This window comes from Bos indicus x Bos taurus, chromosome 4, assembly GCF_003369695.1.
Source record: "Bos indicus x Bos taurus breed Angus x Brahman F1 hybrid chromosome 4, Bos_hybrid_MaternalHap_v2.0, whole genome shotgun sequence".
Taxonomy (NCBI): Eukaryota; Metazoa; Chordata; class Mammalia; order Artiodactyla; family Bovidae; genus Bos; species Bos indicus x Bos taurus.
The window spans coordinates 98,940,650-98,956,701 of record NC_040079.1 but is presented as its reverse complement, the minus strand read 5'-3'; the positions used below and the strand labels follow the sequence as shown (position 1 = coordinate 98,956,701).

The following is a 16,052-nucleotide window of genomic DNA, read 5'->3' as shown; positions in this document are numbered from 1 at the left end:
TTCTTTGAATATTCAGTTTAACATTTGAATATTCAGTTTATGTTTTTCTGTTAAGCTACTGTGACTGTCAGATAAATTTTGTGCAGGCATAGGACTTGATAACAGCTTCTATATTACTACCCAGAAGTCCTGTTGAATATCCTAGCAGTTAAGTGTTTGTGTGTCTAGCACCTCCACTGAACTAATTCCTTTCACTAGAAATCATGTCTTCTGTCTACCCAGACCTTCAGACATGGAAAATTCTAATACAAATGCACTGAAACAAAGTGAGAAACTCTAGAAGCAGCAATATATAAAAAAATGAGTGGTTGGAACTTCCCCGGTGGTCCAGTGGTTGAGAATCTGCCGTGCAGTGCAGGGGACGCAGATTCAATTCCTGGTTGGGAAACTAGGATCCCACCTGCTGCAGGGCAACCAAGCCTGTGTGCTGCAACTAAGACCTGATGCAGTGAAATTAAAAAAAAAAGGCAAATGTCAAGAAGGACATTAGCTGCAGTATGTACATGCTTAAGTAGATAGTTGAAAATCAGATTTTGGAAGACAGAAAGAATGCTACAGACATCAGATTTGACCTGGGTCCTGGTATTCGCATAGGGGAAACAAGGTAAATTATTCAGTTTTTTTATTTGAAAAAAGAAAACTTACCCTTTCTTAAGATTAGTATTTCTTCAAAATGTCTAATCAGTGATTACTAGGATACTTGTTGAAAACACAGATCACTAGCCCCTCTCCTGATGATTCTGATTTGGCAGGTCTGTAATAGGGGCCAGGAATTTGGGTGCTTATAAAATACAATTACTCCCATAATTAGTCAAGTTTGAAAAACCGTAACTAAAGTCAGAGGTTCACAGAGCTCCTAGTGTCTCAGTAATTTTTTCATGGTCCCTCTAGCCAAAAGAAGTAACCCAGAGTTCCTTTTATTAATAGACGTTGAGTCACGTCCGACTCTTTTGCAACCCTATGGACTGTAGCCCGCGACAACTTAATAGTTGTAGTTGTTATCAGGGTCCAACAGATGGCACTGTATTTCCCTCCAAAAGTTAAAATATCCCATAAAACTCCTATTTCTCTGAGGCACCCCAGAGCACATAGGCACATAGTTTATGAACTGTAGCCTAAAGGGTCCATTTTCCTGGCATAGCATTGAAATTAAATATTTGAATGGGCCTTCTATAGAAAGACTGTGCAACAAAATAGACCGTGTGTTCTATGAATGTGATCTTTTTCTATCATTTGCTGTTTTCGTATAGTTGTTATTGCTCATAAAGCAGGAGTATCATTTTCCCATTAACAGCCAGAGAGAAAATATTTTAGGTATTTCAAAGCTCCAGATGATTTCTGCTATACTGTCTTATCTTGTCTTTTCTGTTGCAGTCCTTTAAACCTGTAAAAAGCATTCTTATCTCTTGAATTTGACCCACAGGCTATATAGTTAACCAAAGGGTTCTAGTTATAAGCCTAGGATAAAACATTAAAGTACAATTTAGTGAAGGTGATTCTATAAGGCTGTAAGCTGTCAATATTTTACTATCTCATCTTTTTTGGCCTTGAGGAAGTGTGTGTAGAAATGCATTCCGGCAACTAATATTTTGTTGTTTTTGTCGTTTTGTTGTTTGTGACCCCTCGGCTATGGCCCGCCAGGCTCCCCTGTCCATAGGATTATCCAGGCAAGAATACTGGAATAGGTTGCCATTTCTTTCTCCAGGGTATCTTCCCCATTCGGGGATGGAAGCCCGTCTCCTGCATTGGCAGGCAGATTTTTTACCACTGAGCCACCCAGGGAAGCCACTAATGTGTGAATATGCAGCTAATACAGCCTGCATGATTTCAAAGCTAGTACGACAAGAAAGCTGTCACAGAAGCTTGCTCTTTATTCTTCATTTACTGAGAATCTGCAAGTTTTTCTCCAGCTTAATAAAGAATAACTTTAAATTTTCAAGAAAAGGGAGACTATCACTTTAATAAAGTGCTGGCTAATTACTGAAAATGGCTAATGAGAGTTCATGATTATAATACAGCAAGCTTTAGCTTATACTAGATAAATAACTTGGTAGAATATGCCATTTGAGACTTCTAGTTTTTTTTCCCCAAAATTAGTATTGCTGTCTTGAAAATATGCATTGTGCTTAGGTTAGTCTTTAGGTTTTATGTCATTTTTTCTTTTTAATTTAGTGTGATAAATACTGTTCCAATGCTAGTCATAAGGAGACAAATATAGCAATAATGGTCTTGAGAAAAATCAGGAAATTTCTTCAAGAAATTTCAATCCATTTTACATACGTGCAATTTTTTGGAAAACAGTGCACCGTAAAAATTCTTCCAATATCTTACAGCCTCCTCCAAAAAGATATTTATTCATTAAAGATTTCCCAGATCTTTATCGGTACTCCTCCTTAATTGTTATAAGTACTCTGAATTTCATTGATCATGTTTTGTAATTACATTTATTCATGCGGACATTTGGTTGCTTGCTTTTTCTCTCACGGACTTCAATATTTCACGAGTGCGAAGACAAGGTCTGATTTGCTCACCATTCTATCCCCAGACACACAGAATTGTGCCTACTGCCTGTAAAGTGTTCAATAAATATTTGCACATTTATGGGTCAAGCACACGGTTGCAATGAGTCAAACTTATCCAGTGGAAAGCATTATGGATTTAGTGATTAGCGGATAAATTTCAGGACCACTACTAATTTTCCTTGGATTACCTGAAACAACGAGAGGATTTCCTCGTCTGTAAAAATTGGCATATTTCTACCTGTCGCCACCTCACCGAGATGTTGCTAGGATCACGTGGCAGAGAGCATTTATTTGCTCAGCGTAAGGAGGATGTGTTACAGACATCAGTCTGACCCAGGACTCTCCGGGCAGCTACTGGGGCATGTCCACGTCACCCCGTTACATAAGGGGCCCGCCCGTCCGGAGTCCTCTGAAATCCCTGACCCCGAGTTACCGGCCACCGCCCCGAGGACGCCATAGGATGCCCTGAGGCTAGGCGGCGCAGGGTGGCACCCACCCGAAGATAGCGGCCGGCTGCAGTAAGCTTCTGAAACAGCTGTAGCTCTCAGGGCTGAGACCGGAAACCCTACCACACCCGCCCGCCGCTACCGGTCGGTTTGAACTTGACCCTGTTTTGCCGTTGCTAGGAGACCTGGCTCCGGCGCGCCCCCCACTGGCCCGCGTCCGGGCGAGCACGGGAAGGGGGCGGGGCCCCGGCAGGCGCCGGGGGCGGTCGGCAGAGCACCGTTAGGGCTGCCCGGCGCCGAGCCAGCGCCCCTGGAAGCGGCGTCTCGTCCCCTGCCACCGCCCAGGCCTCGCCGGCGCCCTCCCGCTGGTACCAACGCACTCCCGAGTGGCAGAGAGCCACGCTGGATCCGGACGAGAGAAGGACATTTAGTCAGGTGAGCCGCCACGGGACGGGCAACTGATGTGGCCACGCCCTGCTGAGGGAGACCTGCCGGCCGGGTGCGGAGGGAAACAGACGAGGGGATCGTGCTTCGAGGACAGCGGGCCTTCCCCGGCGGGTGCACCAGGTCGGGATCACTCAAGCCTGGGGACCCGCGAGGCCGTAGGGAGGACCCTCCGGCCAGAGGAGAAGGAGTTAACATGCCGGTGGTGACCGCGGGCCTCGGATGTGAGCACCTCGGCGCGGCGTCCTTGGGCTGAGCTGCAGGTGCTCCCGGGCGGGCGGAGCTAGCGGGGTGGCGGGGCCTCGCTGGCCGGCGAGTCTCTCTTTCCCCTACAGGGGTCGCTCGGCTCCCTCTGCAGGCGCACTGTTTTCTAACTCGAGGGCAACAGGTGGTGCTTTTGGTCCGAGGGAGAGCCCGACTGCGCCGCGCTGGGAACGGCAGTTACTCTCACCAATTAGGGCGCGGGGGTCGGGCGTGGCGTGGACGCGCTGACGCAGATGACCAATGGGATTCGGGCTAGGGGGTGGGCCGTGAGGGGTGGGCGTGGTCCGAGTCTGGAACCAAGGTTTCTAGTGCTGCAACCGCCAGAGCTCCTTCAGAGCTAAGCTGAACGAACGTGGGGTGTTTGTCCGCCCCAGTGTCGAGAAGCCTACCAATGCTTTCTCATTTGGACCCACGCTCCAATTCAGGAGGTGAGAACATTGTATTTTGGGAGGGAGTGGCGGGCGTAAGATAATAGTGACCTTAGGTATGCTGTTAAGCTTGTGGAATTAGATCCTGAAGATCAGATTATGTGTTAAAATTTTCTGCCAAAAAAAGGCACTTAGTGGTTACTGCGACTTGGACCAGTTGCTGGTAGATTGTCTCCGTATGAGGTCTCTGACATCTAGGGACCCAGAGGAGTAAAGTACATATTACTGTAATTTCAGTGACTGTTAAAGAATTTCAGTGGCAGTGCTTATTCTGTCGTTCGCCTCGGTTTGCGTATGATTTTTATCTCATTTGGTTTGTTTACTGAGGCAACTTTTATTTATCAAGTTCCTCGTGTCGCTTATTTTAGCAGGAAGAGAGAAGAACAGTTGTACATTATTTCACAAGAATAACATTCATTTTCCCTCTCAGCAGTCTGGTAACTGGATCTCCTGGGAAGAGAAGTCCTTAAAGAGTAAGAAGGAAGCATTTTTCAATTTGGAACACTTCTCTGCAACTGGAAATGGGGAATGGACTGTCAGACCAGACTTCTATCCTGTCCAGCCTGCCTTCATTTCAGTCCTTCCACATTGTTATCCTGGGTTTGGACTGTGCAGGAAAGACAACCGTGTTATACAGGCTGCAGTTCAATGAATTTGTAAATACCGTGCCTACCAAAGGATTTAACACGGAAAAAATTAAGGTAACCTTGGGAAATTCTAAAACAGTCACTTTCCACTTCTGGGATGTAGGTGGTCAGGAGAAGTTAAGGCCACTGTGGAAGTCATACACCAGATGCACAGATGGCATTGTGTTTGTCGTGGACTCTGTTGATGTTGAAAGGATGGAAGAAGCTAAAACTGAACTTCATAAAATAACAAGGATATCAGAAAATCAAGGGGTCCCTGTGCTTATAGTTGCTAACAAACAAGACCTGAGGAACTCACTGTCTCTCTCAGAAATTGAGAAATTGTTAGCAATGGGTGAACTGAGCTCGTCAACTCCCTGGCATTTGCAGCCCACCTGTGCAATCATAGGCGATGGACTGAAGGAAGGACTTGAGAAACTACATGATATGATAATTAAAAGAAGAAAAATGTTGCGGCAACAGAAAAAGAAAAGATGAATGGTGATAGCTTTTATATCTGTGTGGAGTAGGTTTTCTCTGGTCTGATTTTGACAAATGGAAGAGTGTCTTCAGCCTGGTCTGCCTGCCTGCCTTCCTGGATGCTGTTAAAGCTTTGTTTTGTTGAACAATCGGATATCCAACTCTGTTGCCTTTTGGAAGATGAGTAAATGCAGTGCTTCTTAAAATGGTCTCTTCTCCCTACCCCACAAATCTTCTGGTACTGCCATTTTGGGAAGCGAAGCAAGGATATAAAATTGACCAGAAAACAGTTGGGGAAATTTGACCTGAAGTTAGTGAAATAAAACTTTGAAGATTGTCTGCCTAGTGTTTTGTGCTTACATCTTTGGGGGGCGGGGGAAGCCTTTGCAAAGAAATTGTATGCAAGGCTTTGTATGTTAAGATAAAGTGCTAATGAAGGGAAATGTTAAAGTAGATTATTATATATACAGTTATATTGATCACATTGGTCCAACCAGTCAGGGACAAGGAGGAAGTGTTGGTTTCTTAAGATTTGGCCAAATGAATCTTGACATTTTCTGGAATTAAATACTGTAATGCTATATGTTAATTCTAGATGATGTTTAAGTTGGTCTGACTTCAAATAATAAAAAGGTATTTAGGGCATATTCAAGTGCATGGGTTAGTTTTTCTGACAAAGCATGTTTTGGTGTATAGTCTTTTACTTTTTAGAAACAGCTATGCATCTTTTTACACGGTCAGGTTTAAAACACCTTTTGGGGGCTTAGGGCTGTTGAAATATTTTGTTGTCAGAATCACTTTCAGTTGAAGAACCTAAAGTAACTCTTTTATATAGTAGATTTGGGCATGTAGACTAATCTTAAATGCATATGATTTGATAATGTATATGGATTTATGAAGAAAGCAATTGATGAATTCAGTCAAGAGGATGTAATTACAATACCTGGTCTCTAAAGTATTCCAGTTGTAAATTATTTGTTTTATTTGCTGGCTAAACACAGATGTGGTTTTTCATATATTTTTGTAGTGTTTTGAGAAGAGCAGAAGCTTTATAAACACCACCTAATGCACTGTGCAGTGAAAATGTAAGCGATATCCTTATGTGCTCTGAGCTTTAATTTTTTTGTTTACAAACTGAACAGTGTTATGCAGGCAGTCTAGTCCTTATTTAAGGTAGAGAGAAATGATACAGTACTGCAGATAAGAATTAAGGATTATAGAAAATGAAGGGGAAAGTAGCAAAGCTGTGTTCTGTGAAAATTCACTAGCACTGTTTATGTTGGACTCCAAAAAAATGTTCTAAATTAAAAGGAGGGCAAACCTTTACCTAATTCTTATCTGCAGGTGAAGACTTGCTTCCCGTGATGACATGTTAGCAAATCAGCATGATTTCTGTGTGTTAACACCAACACCTATTTGTTTTGAAGATAACCAAAAGAAATGCACTTTGCTAGCAGGGTTTGGGGTTTTTTGTTGTTGTTGTTGTTACTTTTGCTTTTTTTAAAAAAATGGAGTTTTTGGAAACTTGGTTCTTGTTACACACAAAATGAAGTAGCTTCCTGTGGAGCCTTCACGTGTTAAGTGTATTAATACCTGCACTAGTGACAGTCACTTAGAATGTTTATATTTATAGAAATGTGGATAATAACTACCAATAAACTACTTGAGGCAATAGGAGAAGTGTTTGGCTTTGAGTTTTAATGTATGTATTTACACTCAGTAGTAGTTGAAAACAACTTTGAAAGCTGGGTCACATGGTCCTAAGTCATGTGACACAGGCACTAAGAAGTGGTTTTCCGGGAGAACCTTTTTTATTACCCTCACTCTGTGATATCATGATGTATGCTCTATACATCACTCGATCCAGGATGGATTAGTAAAACTTGCTGAGAGAAAAATCTGAATTAGTTTAGATCCAGGATGGATTAATAAAGCTTGCTGAGAAAAAATCTTTAGGTTTTCAGCCTTCCTGTACGTAGTTCTGTGTAAAATAGTAAAGTTATAACTATCTCTTGAGGATTTAGGTGTTGTTAGTCTTACTTTGCAAGAACTTGATAAGCAAATCTACATTATCTGAGAATTTCATATTTAGTGAACAATAAGAAAAGAGAAAATGGTATGGACACTGTACTAGTTTTTATTTATAAAACACATTTTCAACTAGAAAACTCGTAAAATTTTCCAGTTTGCTAAGTTCAGTTTCTTCACCACCTATTTTAGCTGTTGATAGTATAGGATAGGATAATAAGGAGTCTTGAAATAAACCCTGAAGAGTTTTGACAATACTTTTATATCTATTTTGTTTAATTAAGGTACACCTTTTCTAAAGTATATTTCTAAAGTATTTCCTTGTATTTGAATTTATTTTATTTAATACCAGATATTAAGATGCAATGGCTAAATTTAATTGCTATCAAAAATGTTTTTAAAAGAAGGTTTTGATACTTAGACTTAATTTTAAGTGCCCATAGTTGCTCTAAATTAGATTATAAACATTTAGAAAAGAAAAAGTTATATGCTTAAATAGCCAGCAAAGATTACTAAGAAGTAATCATGGAAAAATACAACATTAGAAGCCAAAGATGAAGTTATTAGTATAAATATATATATGTATGTATAGAAGGATGATGGTTTCTGAACAGAGGGAAAGGGGGGATGTGAAATGTTTTTGTTGGTACAAGGCACTTGACACTTAAAGAATGTTTTATTAATTATTCATGTTGACCTGGAAAGAGGTCTTTAGAGGGTAGAGTGTTGCAGGGTTCTATTTAATAGAATTTCATCAATGATGTAAACAAAATGGCAATAACGAAGATGCAAAAGAATGTTTCTTTAAACTTTTGATGATGTAACAGTCAATATTTAGTTAAAAGAACTTGAAATCTTGAGTATACCATCATTTGAGGTTGGAATTTTGCATTTAGCATTTAAATGTAGCAGAACATCCTGTGGGAGAAGTGATGTTTGTGCAACATTTAGTGAATATGCTAAGTAGTCACTGAATTATACATCTAAAAATAACTGGAAAATTTTATGTGTATTTTACCACAGTAGGACTTCAGAATATTAAATATGACAGTTTCAAAGAATCAGCTTGAATAGAGTGAGAGCATTGTGATTTAGAGACCAGATTCAGTTACAAATTACATGGAAGACAGGGATGTTTAAAGCTTAACATGAACCAATGTACCATGTTAAACTAATAATTAAGTTCATATTAAAATAGGTGACAACCAGAGATAATAATTGCAACACGCTACAGTTGAAGCATGTGTCAGATTCTGTGAATGTAAGATAGAAATGTAAGAATACCTATCTAGGAGACTAGGAGGATGTTAGGTGTACTGTCTAAAAACAGCATACGAGATTTGAGGTTAGATTGGTGTTCGAGTCCTGGCTCTCCCATTGTTATCCAGGTGACCTTCTGGCAAGTTCTTTGAAACTTCTCATGGTATGAATTTCTGCCTGGTAAAGACTATTGCATAGAATTTTGAGAAGATTGAATGAAATAATATAAATTATTTAGCACATTACCACCAAGCATTTGATAAGAACTCGATAAATGTTATTAACCAGTACGAATCTGTATATGTTGAGAGACAGTGTCCCTGGGATTCTCCAGGCAAGAATACTGGGGTGGGTTGCCATTTCCTTCTCCAATGCGTGACAGTGAAGTCGCTCAGTTGTGTCCGACTCTTAGCGACCCCATGGACTGTAGCCTACCAGGCTCCTCCGTCCATGGGATTTCCCAGGCAAGGGTACTGAAGTGGGGTGCCATTGCCTTCTCCGATATAGTTGATAAATTCAAACAATTCCAATACTATAAAATCCAGACCTTTTTAAAAAGTGCTTTTTCAGAAGTGCAATGTCTGGGTTGTAGTAGACATTCAGTAAAATCTTGTTTAATGAACTTTAATCGATGCCAACAAAAACACTGTCTCCTAAGTATCACATCCCACACCTTTTCATATATCCGCATGCATGTAAACAGAAGAAGGGAGCTTTGCTTGTCAACTGTGCTAAATATCTTAAGAAGTGCAGCCTTCTAATACATGGGTGGTTGAGGAGAGATGCTGAAGTTGATTCATTTTAATGATGCTCTAGTTTTAAAATAAATCTTTTAACTTTTTATGATGACAAATTTCAAGCTTATGCAAAAGTAGAATACCATAATGAACACACAGGTATCTCTCAAGGATTACTTTCAGCAATGATCAACTTTTAGTCAGTCTCATTTTGTCTATATTCCCATCCTTCTCTGTCCCCTTTCTTCTCCCCCTACCTCTATTATTTTGAAGTGAGTCCTAGATATTTTATTTATAAATATTTTGGTATGTGTCTCTAAAAGATAAGCACCCTTTAAAAAAAAAACAAAAAAAACACAATCTCAATATCATCGCATGTTAAAAAAAAACAAACTAATAATACTGCTTCAGAGTAATCAGATATCTATTCAGTGTTTACATTTCCCTGATTAAAATTTTTAAAAGTTTTTTGCAATCAAGATTCAGTCAGTAATCGTACATGTATTATTGGCTGATATGTCTGTATACATCCCTTCTCTTTTTTCCTGTCCCCCACACCCCATTCTTCCTCTCTTCCTCCCTCTCCCTGTCTCCTTATTCTTTCTGTCCCTGCCCTCCCCCTCCCCCCCATTGCGATTTTACTTTTGTATAGTTGCCCACACTGGAGATCTTGCCGAATGCATCTCCCTTTTGGTGTTTAACATGTGCTTTGTATGGACTCTCACTTCTCTTTGTTTCCCCAAGACTACTTTAAAGGTAATATTTTCACCCATAAGTAGCATAAGTCCCTTTTGTGCTGGTAGTGGTCATTGATGGAAATTGTCTTAAAACAACTACATCTAATAACACTTTCTGATGACAGAAATAATTTGTATCTGCATTATCCAGTGTGGTAGCCTCTAGCCTCATGTGGTTATTGAATGCTTGAAGTGTGGCTGGTGTGATTGAGGAACATAATTTTTTTTTTTAGGATTTTTTTTTTTTGATGTGGACCATTTTTAGTCTTTATTGAATTTGTTACAGTATTGTTTCTGTTTTATGTTTTGGTTTCTTGACCGCAAGGGTGGGGGAATCTTAGCTCCCTGACCAGGGATCAAATCTGCACCCCCTGCATTGGAAGACAAAGTTTTAACCACGGGACTGCCAGGAAAGTCCTATAATTTTAAATTTTATTAAATTTTAATAGCCCACAGATGAATGTGGCTATTACATTGGGCAGGACTGGCTGATAAGAAACTTTCTCCCAGCAATGATTTGCTTATCCTGAAGTTTAGTTCTTAAAGAAAAGGCAAGGTGTGTGCGTTAGTGCTCAGTCCTGTCCAATTCTGTGCAACCCCATGGACTGACTGACTGTAGCTCACCAGGCTCCTCTGTCAGTGGGATTTCTCTGGCAAGAACCCTGGAGTGGGTTGCCATTTTCTTTTTCAAGGGATCTTGACCCAGGAATTGAACCCACAGCTCCTGAATTGGCAGGTAGATTCTTTACCACCACACCACTTGAGAGGCCCTTGAATATAATTATAACTTTACCCATTTAAACTTGATGTATTTCAGCCCTCTGTAGTTATTATCCCTGTTTATGCTTAAACTGTCCTGTCTTTGGAGAACTGAGTCCTTTGACTTAACCTTAGTAATCTTTAATAATTTCTTTACTTTTTGGTTTTACAAGAAATTTCTGCCTTACCGTTTCTCTAGAATTCCTTGTTTCTTTTAGTGGGAAAAAGTATAGAGAGTCCTCTGTATAAACCACTGTGTTTGCATCATTTCTAGGCCTTTTCAGTGAATGGAATAGGACTTATTTTTTTTTTCCCAAAAAGATATATCATTAATTCACACTGATAATTTCTGTTCCAAGCTTAAAATTCAAAATGGTAGCATCTTTACCTAATCTCAGTCATACTACTAATTATCTCTTTTCACTTATGTCCCAAATCCTAGTTACCAGTGATACATGGTTATTTCCTTCCTTTATTCCACTTTAATCTACTACATTTTCAAAATAATAACAATACTAACACAAACAATACAGTACTGTAAGTGGTTTAGCAATAGTTGTAGTTTCTTTGTCCTTAGGTTACGAGGGAGCTATAGTAAAAAAATTCTTTTTCATGTTTGACTACCACCAACTGGTACATGTGTAGGTGCATTTGTTTCACAAAATCTTTTATTTGCTTTTAGAAATGTTGACTCTGGCTTACTTCATATATACAACTATTCCCATATATTTAATATATCTGGGAATCCCCTGGCAATCCAATGGTTAGAACTCCATACTTTAATTGCCAAGAGCAAGGGTTCAATCCCTGATTAGGGAACTAAGATCTCACAAGCCACCTGGCACAGCCAAAAAAAAAAAAAAACACTTGGGATTAAAAATAAGTTACATACCATAGTTTAGAAGCCTCTCTTGTATATATTAAACAACATGAATATTTTCCTCATTCAAGAAAAATGATTTTCTAGGCAATTTTTGTTTTTCAGTTCTAGTTTGAGATCCATACTTTACAGAATTGTATGGTGAAAATTGAAGATCTTGTAGTTTGCATTGGGAAACATCTGATATAAAACAGTCTCCAGTTGTAAAAGAACTCTTACCTTACTATTGCAGCTCTATATAATGTCAGCAAGAATATGAATAGTCATTATTTTTTTTTCTTTTTAATGTAGAAACTGAATAACTGAATAGCAAGTGATTAGAAACTGTGGGCTTCCAGTGAACCAGTGTATATTTAAATATTGAGAACTGCTTGTTTCCCTTAATCCATTAGTTCACTTCAGTGTAGTCGCTCAGTTGTGTCCAACTCTTTGCGACCCCGTGGACTGACTGCATGCCAGGCCTCCCTATCCATCACCAACTCCCGGAGTTTACTCAAGCTCATGTCCACTGAATTGGTGATGCCATCCAAGCATCTCATTTTTTGTTGTCCCGTTCTCCTCCCACCCTCAGTATTTCCCAGCATCAGGGTTTTTTCAAATGAGTCAGCTCTTCACATCAGATGGCCAAGTATTGGAGTTTAAGCTTGATCACTAGTCCTTCCAGTGAATATTCAGGACTGATTTCCTTTAGGCTGGACTGGTTGGATCTCCTTGCAATCCACCACACAGAGTCTTCTCCACCACCACAGTTCAAAAGCATCAATTCTTTTGCACTCAGCTTTCTTTATAGTCCAACTCTCACATCCATACATGACAACTGGGAAAACCATAGCCTTGACTACATGAAACTTTCAGAAACATTTCAGACGAAACATTCAGAAAACTAAGATCATGGCATCCGGTCCCATCACTTCATGGCAAATAGATGGGGTAACAGTGTCAGACTTTATTTTTGGGGGCTCCAAAATCACTGCAGATGGTGATTGCAGCCATGAAATTAAAAGACACTTACTCCTTGGAAGGAAAGTTATGACCAACCTAGATAGCATATTCAAAAACAGAGACATTACTTTGCCAACAAATGTCCATCTAGTCAAGGCTATGGTTTTTCCAGTAGTCATGTATGGATGTGAGAGGTGGACTGTGAAGGAAGCTGAGCGCCGAAGTATTGATGCTTTTGAACTGTGGTGTTGGAGAAGAGTCTTGAGTCCCTTGGACTGCAAGGACATCCAACCAGTCCATTCTAAAGGAGATCAGTCCTGGGTGTTCTTTGGAAGGACTGATGCTAAAGCTGAAACTAAGAGTTGACTCATTGGAAAAGACTCTGATGCTGGGAGGGATTGGGGGCAGGAGGAGAAGAGGATGACAGAGGATGAGATGGCTGGCTGACATCACTGACTCGATGGACGTGAGTTTGAGTGAACTCCGGGAGTTGGTGATGGACAGGGAGGCCTGGCATGCTGAAGTTCATGGGGTTACAAAGAGTCGGACATGACTGAGCAACTAACTGAACTGGACACAGTCAAAGGCTTTGGCATAGTCAATACGGCAGAAATAGATGTTTTTCTGGAAGCAATTTGATCTCTGGTTCCTCTGCCTCTTCTAAAACCAGCTTGAACATCTGGAAGTTCACGGTTCACGTATTGCTGAAGCCTGGCTTGGAGAATTTTGAGCATTACTTTACTAGCATGTGAGATGAGCGCAATTGTGTGGTACTTTGAGCATTCTTTGGCATTGCCTTTCTTTGGGATTGGAATGAAAACTGACCTTTTCCAGTCCTGTGGCCACTGCTGAGTTTTCCAAATTTGCTGGCATATTGAGTGCAGCACTTTTACAGCATCATCTTTTAGGATTTGAAATACCTCAACTGGAATTCCATCATGTCCACTAGCTTTGCTCATAGTGATGCTTTCTAAGGCCCACTTGACTTCACATTCCAGGATGTCTGGCTCTAGGTGAGGATCACACCATCATGATTATCTCGGTCGTGAAGATCTTTTTTGTATAGTTCTGTGTATTCTTGCCACCTCGTCTTAATATCTTCTGCTTCTGTTAGATCCATACCATTTCTGTCCTTTATTGAGCTGATCTTTTCATGAAATGTTCCCTTGGTATCTCTAATTTTCTTGAAGAGATCTCTAGTCTTTCCCATTCTATTGTTTTCCTCTATTTCTTTGCACTGATCCCTAAAGAAGGCTTTCTTATCTCTCCTTGCTATTCTTTGGAACTCTGCATTCAGATGGTTGTATCCTTCCTTTTCTCCTTTGCCTTTCACTTCTCTTCTTTTGACAGGTCTTTGTAAGGCCTCCTCAGACAGCCATTTTGCTTTTTGCATTTCTTTTTCTTGGGGATGGTCTTGATCACTGCCTCCTGTACAGTGTCATGAACCTCCATCCATAGTTCATCAGGCACTCTGTCTATCAGATCTAGTCCCTTAAATCTGTTTCTCACTTCCACTGTATAATCATAAGGAATTTGATTTAGGTCATACCTGAAAGGTCTAGTGGTTTTCCCTACTTTCTTCAATTTAAGTCTGAATTTGGCAATAAGGAGTTCATGATCTGAACCACAGTCAGCTCCCAGTCTTGTTTTTGCTGACTGTATAGAGCTCCTTCATCTTTGGCTGCAGAGAATATAATCAGTCTAATTTTGGTATTGACCATCTTTTGATGTCCATGTGTAGAGACTTCTCTTGTGTTGTGGAAGAGGATGTTTGCTATGACCAGTGCATTTTCTTGGCAAAGTCTATTAGTCTTTTCCTTGCTTCATTCTGTACTCCAAGGCCAAGTTTACCTGTAGCTCCAGGTGTTTCTTGACTTCCTACTTTTGCATTCCAGTCCCCTATAATGAAAAGGACATCTTTTTTGTGTGTTAGTTCTAAAAGGTCTTGTAGGTCTTCACAGAACCATTCAACTTCAGCTTCTTCAACATTACTGATCGGGACATAGACTTGGATTAGGGTGATATTGAATGGTTTGCCTTGGAAATGAACAGAGATCATTCTGTTGTTTTTGAGATTGCATCCAAGTCCTGCTTTTCGGACTCTCTTGTTGACTATGATGGCCACTCCATTTCTTCTAAGGGATTCTTGCCCACAGTAGTAGATATAATGGTCGTCTGAGTTAAATTCACCCATTCCAGTCCATTTTAGTTCTCTGATTCCTAAAATGTTGACGTTCACTCTTGCCATCTCCTGTTTGGCCACTTCCAATTTGCTTTGGTTCATGGACCTAACATTCCAGGTTTCTATGCAATATTGCTCTTCACAGCATTGGACCTTGCTTCCATCACCAGTCATATCCACAGCTGGGTGTTGTGTTTGCTTTGGCTCCGTCTCTTCATTCTTTCTGGAGTTATTTCTCCATTGATCTCCAGTAGCATATGGGCACCTACCGACCTGGGGTGTTCATCCTTCAGTGTCCTATCTTTTTGCCTTTTCATATGTTAATGGGGTTCTCAAGGCAAGAATACTGAAGTTGTTTGCCATTCCCTTCTCCATCACTATCTGTAATCTGTCATCTATCTATAGATGCCCTGAAGTGGATCAAAGACAAAATGGAATTCCCTAGAATAACGTTTTTCCACATTGGATTTCAGATTGGCTTAAGGATCATATTAATATCCCTAGAGTCTACCTCAGACATTGTGAATCAAATCTCTTGGGGATGAAGCCAATAATTTATATTCTGTCTCTTCCTAGGTTTTTAACACACTTAAATCAGCCAGATTTGGAAACCATTGCTTTATTGGACATGACAGAGGGATAGTTCTTACAATGGTGGGAATAAAAGAATCATAAATAGAACTGGCCTAGTAGAGATTTACCTGGTTACCTTTGATCCCTTTTCCTCTATATGGTAAAATTTTTTTCATGGTTTGACATTGATGTCTCACTAACTAAACTGAGAAACTGTCTGACCCAGGAATGTTTTACATCAGATGGCTTAGGGAAAATTAGAGAGCTCAGGGAAAACGAATGAGTACTTTTCTTTCTTGTGAACTTGCATATACTTTATGCTAAGTGGCATAAAATGTTTTAGAAGTTCTTAGGGAGTTCTGCTCATCTCACAAAAGATAGAGACCGCTTAGAGATTTAGAGAAGTACTAAGTAGTGTCTATAGTGTTGCTTTTCTGTAATCCTTTTGGGAATCTTGAGTTATCACGATCATAGCCAGTTATTTTGGGACTAACAGGTATGATAAGGAAATATCAAAGGCGTATAATAGGAGCAACACCTGAAGAAAATGGGCAATGCCAAATGGATTATACTAAATCCTTTACACATGTGATTATTCAAATAAATAAAGCACTTTCATTCTTTCCGTTTGGTAGACAAAGAGGGTCCTTCTTGGTCAATCTGTCAACAACTTCTCACGCTAAAAATGGGTGCTTGTTTTAAATTTTACAGGGGGAGTTTAAACCATGGTCTTGACATTATATA

General features: G+C 40.0%; 1 protein-coding gene across 5 annotated transcripts; it reads left to right on the top strand.

Moving 5' to 3' along the window:
- The first annotated feature begins 3,058 nt into the window (after positions 1-3,058).
- ARL4A (ADP ribosylation factor like GTPase 4A) lies at positions 3,059-6,887 on the top strand. 5 transcript variants are annotated; one of them, XM_027540044.1, is made up of 2 exons: positions 3,059-3,403; positions 4,535-6,887. In XM_027540044.1, exon 2 carries the CDS (start codon positions 4,626-4,628, stop codon positions 5,226-5,228), a length of 603 nt encoding a protein of 200 aa, XP_027395845.1. In that variant the 5' UTR covers positions 3,059-3,403; positions 4,535-4,625; the 3' UTR covers positions 5,229-6,887. The 5 variants fall into 5 exon arrangements, with proteins under 5 accessions (XP_027395845.1, XP_027395846.1, XP_027395842.1 ...); XM_027540045.1 differs by having other exon boundaries at positions 3,225-3,403; positions 4,538-6,887; XM_027540041.1 differs by lacking the exon at positions 3,059-3,403 and adding an exon at positions 3,503-4,104.
- The last annotated feature ends 9,165 nt before the right edge of the window (positions 6,888-16,052 follow it).